Source organism: Anguilla anguilla, chromosome 5 (genome assembly GCF_013347855.1).
Source record: "Anguilla anguilla isolate fAngAng1 chromosome 5, fAngAng1.pri, whole genome shotgun sequence".
Classification (NCBI taxonomy): Eukaryota; Metazoa; Chordata; class Actinopteri; order Anguilliformes; family Anguillidae; genus Anguilla; species Anguilla anguilla.
Window position 1 is genome coordinate 31855191 of NC_049205.1, and position 11242 is coordinate 31866432.

Below are 11242 nucleotides of genomic sequence, written 5' to 3' on the forward strand. Positions count from 1 at the left end.
TGCATGTTACACACCAGGAGAAAACATAACTGTTGATGAGCAGTTATTCCCTACTAAAGTGTGGTGCCGCTTCATGCAGTACATAGCTACTAAACCAGACAAATTTGGAATAAAGTTCTGGATAGCAGCCGACGTTGAAACCAAATATATGCTGAATGCTTTCCCATACCTTGGGAAAGATGAGACGAGCCCTGTCAGCAAGCGATTAGCTGACAATGTGGTAATGCACCTTGTGGAACCCTTCATCGGAAAAGGAAGAAATATAACCTAAGACAATATCTTCACCTCGATAGCTCTGGCGAACAATCTATATGCAAAAAACTACATTGGTTGGTACCATGAACAAAAAGAAGTGCCCCCTTCTGTGAAGGCACAAAATAAAGAGAGATTTTCCACCACAATCTGGAGAGCTGAACACGCTACACTCACGGTTTATCAGTGCAAGCCCGAGAAAAATGTGTGCATCTTGAGCACTATGCACAAAACAGTATCGATTGGCAGTGACCAAAGAGACAGCCAGAACCAATCGCCACATATTATTCACCCATTATATTCACCCATTGTAACGCCACAAAAATGGGAGTGGATATTTTGGATCAGTTGGCACAGTTGTATTCGGTCAAGGGGGGCAGTCTTTGTTAGTCAGTTGCCGTTTTTTTTTTTTTTTTTACAACATTTTGGATCTGGCTGCTATCAATGCCCGTGATTTGTACACGCAGTGCATGGACAAAATAATTAGTTGAAGAAGATTTATCCTTGAGTTGGCCAAGGAGTTGCTTGCAAGTCACATGATGGCTCTAGGCTTACAAACTCCATGGCATACCGTCCTAATGCCACTGTGCAGTCCACAAGCCCCCAACACACTGCAGCGAGAGTGGTCACTAAAAAGAAAATGCTGCTAGGTATCCAGATGTGGAGGGAACACAATTTGTGACAGCTGTGACAAGGGTAAGCAACTTGTCCGTGGGAAATGTACTAAAGTCCAACCCAAGCTCTGCCTTGAATGCTGACGGTGTTACCACATTACCAGCAACTCTATTGCTGATTTTTATATTGATTTTTTATTTACTGATTTGATAACAGCTTACCCATAGATTGAATGGAAATTTCTAAGTATTGTATTCGCAGTTGAAAATTTCAGAAAGGCCTATTGAAGTGAAGTCTCCACTCGCCTTCACTGGTGTCGTGGAGAGTAACAAAGAAAAGTCTGTATTATGGGGCTGGGGGAGGGGTGACGGGCTATTCTACATAATAATCAGCTTGCTAGCTATATATTTAGCTAACGTTATATTTTTCAAAATCGTTTCAATTTCCTAACAATGTGCCGTATGCTAGTGGTTTTGATATAATAACGCAAATTACTGAAGACACGTGTCTCATCTTTTTACTGTGTTGCTATCTCAATGTAACTTTCTGTGTGCGCTGAAGCGATACATTGTACTGTATTCAGTTTTTAAATCTCACTTTTTATGCTGTGTTTCGTAGTTTCTTAGGGAGCATAAAAGCATGTTTTTCTGTCACTTCATCTTTTAGTGCATGATTTTTATTATGAACTTCAGCCTGCAACTCAGGATGCAACCTGCTATTGTTATTGGCACTGCTGATTGGATTATACGTACCCATCGCCACGACAGAATTTGCATATTGTCTGTAGTTTTGGTTTTTTGTTTGGGAGGCCCAATTTGATGTGTACCAATAGGTCCTTCAGATTTTTGTTCCTTTTGTATGCTGAGATTATTTTGAAGTTCTCCTTTATTTTGGTCTTGCCCAAAATATGTTCCAGATTGTTTTATAGTGATATGTTTCCCCTAGAAGTGTATTTGGAGAATGTTGTTATTAGGGGCATAATATTTTTGTGTTCTAATTATGTGTCTGTAGTTTGGTTTGTTTTATGGATTTAAAAAAAGATTTTGAATATCCTCTATTCTGTAGTGCTTGAAAAAGAGTCTGGAGTCTCATGAGCAGATCTTCTGGAATTAATTGTGATTTCACAATTCCTTTAAAGGTATTTTTGGGTGGAAACTGTTTATGTAGGAGTGTGTGAGTGTCCGTAGGTTTAAAAAAATACTTTAATATCTAATTTTTTAGCTCTGTCAAAATTTGGGCCTTTGTAGCTAGTTGTGTCCAAGAAGTCAATTTCATTGTTTTGTAAAGCGTATTTGACCTTGATTGAATCGTGGTGGGTGTTCATAATGTCTATGAATTGTTTAACCCTCTGGGGTCTAAGGGTAAAATGAGGCACACTGGTAATTGTGCGATGCTCTGACATTTGTGTAAATTTCATCAACTTTATATACAGTGATTCCAAAGTGTTTCATATCTTTGTTTTCAGCACAGACTCAGCTACAATAATATGGCAGCAGTAAGTAGGTCATAATCATGTGTGGATTGTAAACTGCTCTAAAAACACACAAACTGTAAACAGTAGTTTTGAACATGCACAGGAATGTTGTAATAAAGCACACTGAACAATTGTGAATAAGACTTTTGGTCACTGAAATGTGTTCATCAAGGTCTTGGGTATCAAAAGATGACAAAATATTTTAGCAAATCCAATGAGAAATATAAAATACATTGCTAAAAGTTAGTGTTGTGACTACTATTTTTCAACATCAGGTGAGAATGGGAGGGCAAATGGCCTTTCTGTAATGAATATGCATTGGGTAGGACGACCTGCCAGCTAAGTAGGCTATTCACACCTGGCCGCATGCCTCCCCACCACTAAGACAAAGACTCAGTGAGCCATTTAGAAGACAGAAACAAAGACATCTTTTGATTTTCAGAACCTTTATTGAAGCAAACTATACGCATGGAAGATGAGATGAGACTGGTTTACTCTTGCAACGCTTGCGTGGCCTCTTAGCTAGTGGTGAACTAGGCCGTGTTTCCTGATCAGCATCTCTGTAAATATGATAAAAACAAAATTGTTAGGAAATGTGACATCAAATCAAACTTTATTTATATAGCACATTTCCTTCAACAGGTGAAAATTAAATGTGCTTTACAAAAAAGGGGCAAACCACTAACTAATGAAAACAAAACTTAGGAAATGTGACATGGTTACATCATATACAAACAAAGAACCAAACAAACACAACCAGATGCAGAGAGGTAGCCTATAATTTTGAGAAGCAATGGTTAGAATCGTTCGTAGTGTGGGAATTTACAAGCACGCATATTAGTGAATATTCCTACAAACACACAGAGAATGTAATACAGCACACATTTACAAATAATGCAAGCTATCAACGAAACAACATTAGCTAAACTAAATAAACATTGATATTCCAGCTCAACTACACGCAACTCATCAATAACAATGCCTCAATCTGAAGTAGGCTAGTTCTGTTTAGCTAAGTGGTTATTATATTGCTATTTCCTGAATTTACTTACAGTATGCTAATATCGATTGTGCGAGGACATCAGTTTTAGAATCTTAGCCACGCCACGGGCTATTTATTACCAATATGATCGAAAAACATAGTCTACCTGATACTTCTAACACAACCAGACGCAGAGAGCCTAGCCTATAATTTTGAGATGCAATAGTTCGAATCGTTCATAGTGTGGGAATTTACAAACGCGCATATTGCTGGATATTCCTACAAACACACAGATACGTTGGAATACAGTACACATATTTACCAATATGATCATAAGAAATATACTTACGCATGAAGTTGATCCTCAGCTGGATCAGTTCGCTGTTCGAAATGACACCGCTCTTCATCAGTGTCGGCTTCTGGACGGACCATTTTCCAAAATTAAACGAAATGTTCACCTCAAAAGAAGTGAATTAGGTGACACTTTGACATTCTATCCCGCTTTCGCAGACTTGGCATTTATCACATGGATCTCGCATCGCCCCTCCTTTAGTCCCTTCTATGGAGAGTAATTATAATGTTGTTAACATGTGAATGCGATTTGGGCGGACTTCCTGCTGAGCGAAATTCACATAGTAATGAGTAAAGTTTAACGAAGCATACATGATCTAATTAATCAAATTTAGAACATTTAAAACAATTCATATTATTTGCCAATGGGCGCATTGGAAAGTCGCGATTATAAGGTTTCTGTCAATGTTTTTTTGCGTGTGTATGATAACAGCACGTGAAGTTAATCATCCAAATAGAAACGAAAGTAAATTTCATCTTGTCGAGCTCCGCCGGCGGAGCTCTCGACCCCAGAGGGTTAAAGTGTGTTTCTGTATGTGTCCATGTGCCCCAAATATCATCTAAATATCTATAGTAATGTGTAGGTAATAAGTTGCATTTGGAGAATAGTGCTTCTTCCCACTCCGCCCTTTATATATTTCCATATGCTGGTGCAAATATTTTACCCATTGCCGTACCTTTTATTTGTAAGTAGAATTGTCCATTAAATTGGAAGTCATTTTTGGTAAGACTTAACTCTAATAGCTCCAGTAGAATATTGTCAGGCCTATTTTTATCCTGGTACTGGTTGAAACATTTTTTATTTGCTTGCAATCCCTTAGTAGTTTCTATATTAGTGTATAGGCTGTGTATGCCAATTGTAAATAGTAAGCTGGAGGCAGTGGCGGCTGGTGAAAAATATTCTAGGTGGGGCTGTGCCATATTCAGTCAGCTTCAGTAACTATATACACTCACCAGCCACTTCATTAGGTACACCTGTTCAACTGCAAACTGCACCCGTTAACGCAAATATCTAATCAGCCACTCACGTGGCAGCAACTCAATGCATTTAGGCATATAGACATGGTCAACACGATCTGCTGAAGTTCAAACGAGCATCAGAATGGGGAAGAAAGGTGATTTAAGTGACTTTGAACGTGGCATGGTTGTTGGTGTCAGACGGGCTGGTTTGAGTATTTCAGAAACTGCTGATCTACTGGGATTTTCACGTACAACCATCTCTAGGGTTTACAGAGAATGGTCCGAAAAAGAGAAAATATCCAGTGAGCGGCAGTTCTCTGGGCGAAAATGCCTTGTTGATGGCAGAGGTCAGAGAAGAATGGCCAGACTGGTTCAAGCTGATAAAGGCACCAGTAACTTAAACAACCACTCGTTACAACCGAGGTATGCAGGAGAGTATCTCTGAACTCACACCACGTCAAACCTTGAAGCAGATGGGCTACAGCAGCAGAAGACCACACTGGGTGCCACTCCTGTCACCTAATGAAGTGGCCGGTGAGTGTATATTCAACTATATACTAAGAAAAACCGGGTCAGGAAAACTTGTGTGTGTGTGTGTCTGACTATCTTATTTATACAGGAATGTACAGGAATTTTGCCCTTCTGTCCTTCTGAGGGGCAAACCTCTCAATGACCCTATTATTGAAGTCAGGAATGTTTCTGATAATTTTTTTCTCCATGGACAGCATAGCCAGAGCATTCAGGCAATCCTGTCTCACGGTGTTCCTCAGGAAGGTCTTGATCCTCTTTAAAGTAGAGAAGCACCTCTCTGATTCTGCTGTTGTCATGGATGTGGTGATGAGAATCTTGAGAAGACTGACAGTCTCGGTGAATGTTCCCTGAAGGTTGTTCTCCATGAAAAACTTGAACAGAGTCAGTGCACCACTACAAGCCTTGACCTTGTCGTTCTCATAGATCAGGGATAGTTCTGTTTTGAGCTTGGCCTTGTTCAACATGGGGTAGGCCTGCACTGTGGTTTCCAGCGCTGAATCCGAAACTTTATGGTGTGTTCCGGGAACATGTCTCCTTGCAACAGAGTGGCACTGATGAGGTGCTTGGTGAAAGAGAACCGCTCCTTGGCATGACTCAAAATGGTATCACATACCTATGAAATGATACATAATTTAAAACAAGACCAGGTCAAAACCTAGTACATGGCTGGACCGAACCGGCCGACCAATGGTGTAACTTCACTCACTCACTCAGTCACAGACATGCGCAGTGTAACTTCATCTCTCAGTCACAGACATTCGCGTTTATAGGGCTGGCCCCGCTGTTGCAGGGCAGTACACATAGTAAACAGCAGAATTACATTTTCACATCTCTCAGTCTAAATAATGTCATCAGTATCCTCTTACAAGATGAGCATGCTATTTTGTGATAAGCAAGGAGAGCTTACTGCTTAATATCAGGAATGTGAAATAGCCACATCTAAACACTTAAGTGTCTGCCTTCCTCAGTAGCTGTGTGGTGAATGGAACCTATCACATGGCAGAATAAAAAAAAATGTATAACTCTTTTATTATTACACAGGAATTGAAGAAGGCAGACAGTGAAACATAGCAGAGGGTAATTTTACACATCTTTACACATTAATAAATAATAAAATAAGTAAAAACACCTAATTGAGTGTCTTGTAAACAGAACAATGTTACAGCTTACCTCTGTAGCCAACCGCTGTTGTTCTCCTTGTCCTAGTTTCTTTGTGGGCTGCTGCTGCACAGATCCACTGTATTCCCCATGCAGAGAAGGAATGTCCCTGATCCAAAACACAAGTTACCATCCACAATTACTCTTTCAGAAACTAACCTACTGGAGACATAAAATTAGTCTGTGATTGTGTACTGTGTGTAATAAACTGTATCTACATTATCATCCTAACTGAATTTCCTATTCACTGTCTTTAAAATGTTGAAACAAGTATTTATGAGTTGCACTGGTGTGTTCAGCCATGCACATGTATGTGTTTACAGACTGATTAAGATTGAAACAATGTTCTCATAATAAGCATTTTCTCAGCCAATGATAAATAATTATTTACCTGAGTCTCTGATAGTCTGGAAACACCGTAGGAGGTCATCATTGTGCTCATACACAGTGTTAACAGCACGACTGTGGAAGTTCCACCTTGTTGTCGAAGTTCCGGGAAGTCTGCTACCACTTGATCAAGCACGGTGATTCGATTGAATGACCGGGAGAAGAATGCAGCAAATTCACCAAGGTCTGAAAAAAAAGTACTGATCCTGGGGATATGTGATGTTGCCTGCTGCATGATGAGGTTCAACTGATGCACATAGCAGTGGCCGTAGTGTGCACTTCCGTAGACATCCTTTACTTTACGCTGCGCTCCACCTGTGGCTCCTCTCATCATGGCAGCTCCGTCATAGGCCTGGGCGATTAGTCTGCTCTCTTGTCCCTCAGGGAGAATAGTGCTTCTCCAACAGCGCTGTGGCGATTGTGTCAGCGGTTGCATTCTGATGAGGGATGAACTCGAAAATGTGCTCTTGGACGTTGTTATGAATGTCGATGTACCGTAGCACAAGCACCAACTGGCAGTGGGTGGAAATATCAGTTGTCTCATCTGCCTGAATAGCAAGATAATCGGCATTTTTTACTTCCTCTAGAATGTGATCTTTAGGAACTGACAGCATGCAGTCCAAAAGTTCATTTTGCACAGTCTTTGAGGTGCCTTTGAAAACGGTAGCTGTCTTAACCTCTTAGCGCAAAGCCCCTAGTGGTTGGCACACCGGCGTGCCAAGATTACTAAACTCAGACATTCAGTGCTACTGCAACCAAAGTATGAGTTAAAAACAGAAACACATTGTTTTAGTTTCATTAGTAGACGATACACAACTGTGCCGAATACGGAGTTTCGCAGCACCACCATTGTCGCTCTGGTCGTTCTTTTAACACACACCCCCTCCCTGCAGTCTCATCTGCAACTACATCCCCCACTCATGACATACTGGACAATATTGTCCATCTTGGCATTCATAAAAATATTTTTTCACCACTCAAAAATCATATTCCGTCATAGCAACAAGATAAACCCAACAATAGCCCTAAGATATGCCAATACAGCAGTGAAAATGCTGCTCACTGAATAACGAAATAAACGAGAAAAAGTTTTTTAAAATGTCATTCTACAGTCAATATCTGGGACTAAATATTTAATAAATATACAACCTTACCATTGGTTTTACGCATAGAGATGTCCCTTTTGAGACTGAGTGGTCATATATAGTCTTGGACTCCAAAATTGGAATATTGGAAATATACGCGCATTTGTGATGCCTGGGTACCTTCCAAATTAGCTGTGCGTAATAGCACACGTGTTGTTTACGGTGTTGCCGCCCTTTTTAGTACAGTCTGGCTTGATTGACTATTCATTTATTCAGTCGGTGAGAGTATAAGCTTTCTAACAATGTATAATATGTCTAATTTTGCTTTTGGAATAGCGTTTTATAGGTTAGCGTAATCGAAAGTTTTGTTATCATCGCATTCACTTACGCATTCACTCTGTGGTATCAGTAAAAGACACTAAACCTAACGAAACGTTGTCAACAATTTTTCATAATTTCTTGGAAAATACTATTATTATTGAGGACTTCTGGGCATAGCTAAACCAAATGTTTGCTGATAGATCTAGCTGACATCGTTTTCTGGTGTAAGATAGAAGCGGATAGAACTATATCATTGATTTACTGTCTCTGTCTCTATCTACTGAAAACATAAGATTTCATCATTGCTATGTAAGTATTTCTGCTCAAAATTATGTATTATTATATATTTCGGTTATATACGTTATTTTTTAAATTGAGTGCTTTTAAGAAGGTTTGTGGTATTTTATAGTGAGGATGTTTCACGCTGTAATGTAAGCATACGTTGGTAATCTAGTAGTTCTTGTGATGCATGCACCAGTGATGACAAGAGCGTTTGAACATTGCCAAAACGTGGTGGACAGTTGAAATTTGTTTTCATGTCATCCCATCCTCATACAAGAAAACATACGAGAGTACAGAGTATAGAAATACATACAAGAGTTAATTATTACACATTTAGGTACTGTACAGCATTGTTTGACAATATTTTTGCTTTATTTTTAAATCTGATATATATGCGTTCTCTCAGTGGTTAATTGCGAACTAAAAAAGAGCAAATTCATTTTAGATTTTTTGCCTAGACAATTGCATTTGTGGCACTTTATGAGTATAAAGTAATCTAAGCTAGTATTGTAAATTGTACAAATGTCTTGCTTCATTTAAGCCATTTTTCAAGTCTCTGTGGTGTTCACATCTTTGACTTGTAGTTTCTCCACCAAAGTTCTCCTCAAATGGATTTCGGAGAAGAGATCTTATTGAATTTTGGGGCGGCTGAAATCCTGTGTCTTGAGTACCCGCGTTCATCATTGTCAATAACGTCAGGTGTCACTACTCCACCACCGACTGACTCTGCTTGGAGCGATAAATTAATCGCCCTTTAGGCATCAGATTCGAGGACAAAATCATATGTATCCTTTATGCAACTTGCATGTTTGGTGGATAAGAGATTTAACCAGTAGTCCAGATACTCTGCAATTCTATAATTCTTGCTATTGCAGTCAGATATAATTCTATTGCAGTCAGATATAACCCTTCCTGGCGGTGTTTGGGGTATTGGCCAGGTTTTGGGGTTTATGAGTTTTGGGTAGGAGGTAGAATCGTCTAGGGCGTCTTCTCCCTTTAGATATTGGGCTTATTTTCGGTTTAAGGATCCTTTGTGTATTTGTTTTTTTATTTTTTTATTATCGGAACAGAATTCATATATATTGGTTGATCTAATTTGTGGTAAAATTCTGAGTCATTCAATTGTGCCTCTTTTACGTATTCTGTTCGGTCCGTTATTACTGTAGCACTGCCTTTGTCCGCTGGTTTTATTATTATGTTTGTGTTGGTTATTAAAGATTTTAGGGAATTTATTTCTGATTCTGTTAAGTTGGTTGCTTCTAGGTGGAGTGGTATGGATACATTTTCAATTGATTTTTGTCTGTTTCAATCAAGGTTTCTATATTTTTAGCTATTTGTTGGAGTGATGGTTCCCAAATGGAGGGAGGCATGAAAGGTGTTCTTTATTCTTTTGGTGATGAATAAAATTATGCCGCCAATCTTAGCCTCCGATGGTATTCTGTTACATCTGTTAGTAATCCCATTTTTTAAATCTTTATTTATTTGCCACGTGGGGATAAATAAAAGGCCTTTTTGTAGAACACTGGCCTGTGATAAGGAAATAGTAAAACTATTTGAGAGGTTTACCACTGTTTTGTTCCATGTGTTTGAAGACTTATGGTTCATTAATCTTTTCATTTTAAACTTTTTAGCCAATGTATACTCATGGCTTCTCAAGTTTTTGTGTCCAATGGATCCCATCTTCTGTGGTATTGAATTTTGAATCCGATAGTCAAGGGATGTGCTTCCTTGTTTGTTTGATTGCTTCGTTGAGTATCTTAATATTGTTTTTGATGTCTGTGGTTAGTTTGTAGTAAACATTAATAACTGGGATGTGGAAGGTTGCATTGGGAAAAGTAGATTCTGCTGCTCCAATCATTCAGCTTAGTTGTTTTTTTTTAGTAATGTTGGATTGCTTTGTGATCAGTTGTTGAGGCCAAAGGAAATAATTACTTTCTATGTCTTTATTGTTGTTGGAGCTTTGTATTTTAGGATGTGGTAGGCATGTGCTATCTGTGCTCCAGGAGAACTGTCCACTTGCACTCTGTGATCCCTTATTTTAGGTAATCTGCAGAGGTTGAAATCCCTGAGGATCACAAATGGTATTTTTGGTTTCAAGTACCATTTATGGTACTTGTCCCCCTCACGTTCGCGTCTGGTGAAACAAATTGTTTCCTCTGTTGTTGGGGGTGTAGTTCTTATTGGATCACTGCTGGATCCGACAAGGTGATTGTCCCCTGGGGGGTTGGCTTGTGGTATTTTCTAATTGTAGAATTGCTTGTGTCTGCAAGGTGGGTTCAGTTGTAGATGCTCTTGGGGGAGTGACTATAGAGGATATGGTTGTGTGGAGTGGTTCAGGATTCTAACAGTGTGTTGGCTAGAATGCCAAGCCATAACTAAAACATAGCTTACATTGACAGTCTAAAATCTCGCACATATTTCATTAGGATAATGGGTTGGCAACCTTTGTCAGCTTGTGTCTGATAAACGCCATCTAGCGAACAATTTGAACATTTCCCATTTGAAGACTCCTGTTTCATATGACCCAGGCTGCGTCTGAAGTTATTTCAAGCCCACAGAATGGTCCGGCGCTCCTGGTGTTAATTCCTTCGTGCAAGCCTCCTAGTGGCCAGGGCGATGGTGTCATTAGATTGCTAAACTCAGACAGTCGGTGCACCTGCAATAAAACTATATTTGGAGACAAGAAGTTCTGTACTCTAGCTTTATTAGAAGATGATACAGGTCAACTATGTGTATCGAAACAGCTCTGTGTGTGATACTGTGCGACGGGTCATCTCGGGTGGCTAATCACTTAGCCGTTAGCAACTGGCTTTTTAAAATGACATACTTTTTTTTTGATTATAA

General features: G+C 39.4%; 1 protein-coding gene across 1 annotated transcript; it reads right to left on the reverse strand.

Annotated features, from left to right (window-relative positions):
- Positions 1-5124: 5124 nt before the first annotated feature.
- On the reverse strand, positions 5125-7441 carry LOC118226818. The gene is made up of 3 exons (XM_035416742.1): positions 6715-7441; positions 6336-6432; positions 5125-5778 (listed from the first exon to the last, which is right to left on the reverse strand). The coding sequence occupies exons 1-3, from the start codon at positions 7279-7281 to the stop codon at positions 5771-5773; spliced, it is 672 nt and encodes a 223-aa protein (XP_035272633.1). The 5' UTR covers positions 7282-7441; the 3' UTR covers positions 5125-5770.
- Positions 7442-11242: the final 3801 nt, after the last annotated feature.

Coding starts and splice junctions, on each gene's coding strand:
- LOC118226818 (XM_035416742.1), bottom strand. CDS start 7,281: ATGCCGATTATCTTGCTATTCAGGCAGATGAGACAACTGATATTTCCA. Junction 6,433..6,714: donor CCAGACTATCAGAGACTCAG/GTAAATAATTAT, acceptor GTTTTGGATCAG/GGACATTCCTTCTCTGCATG.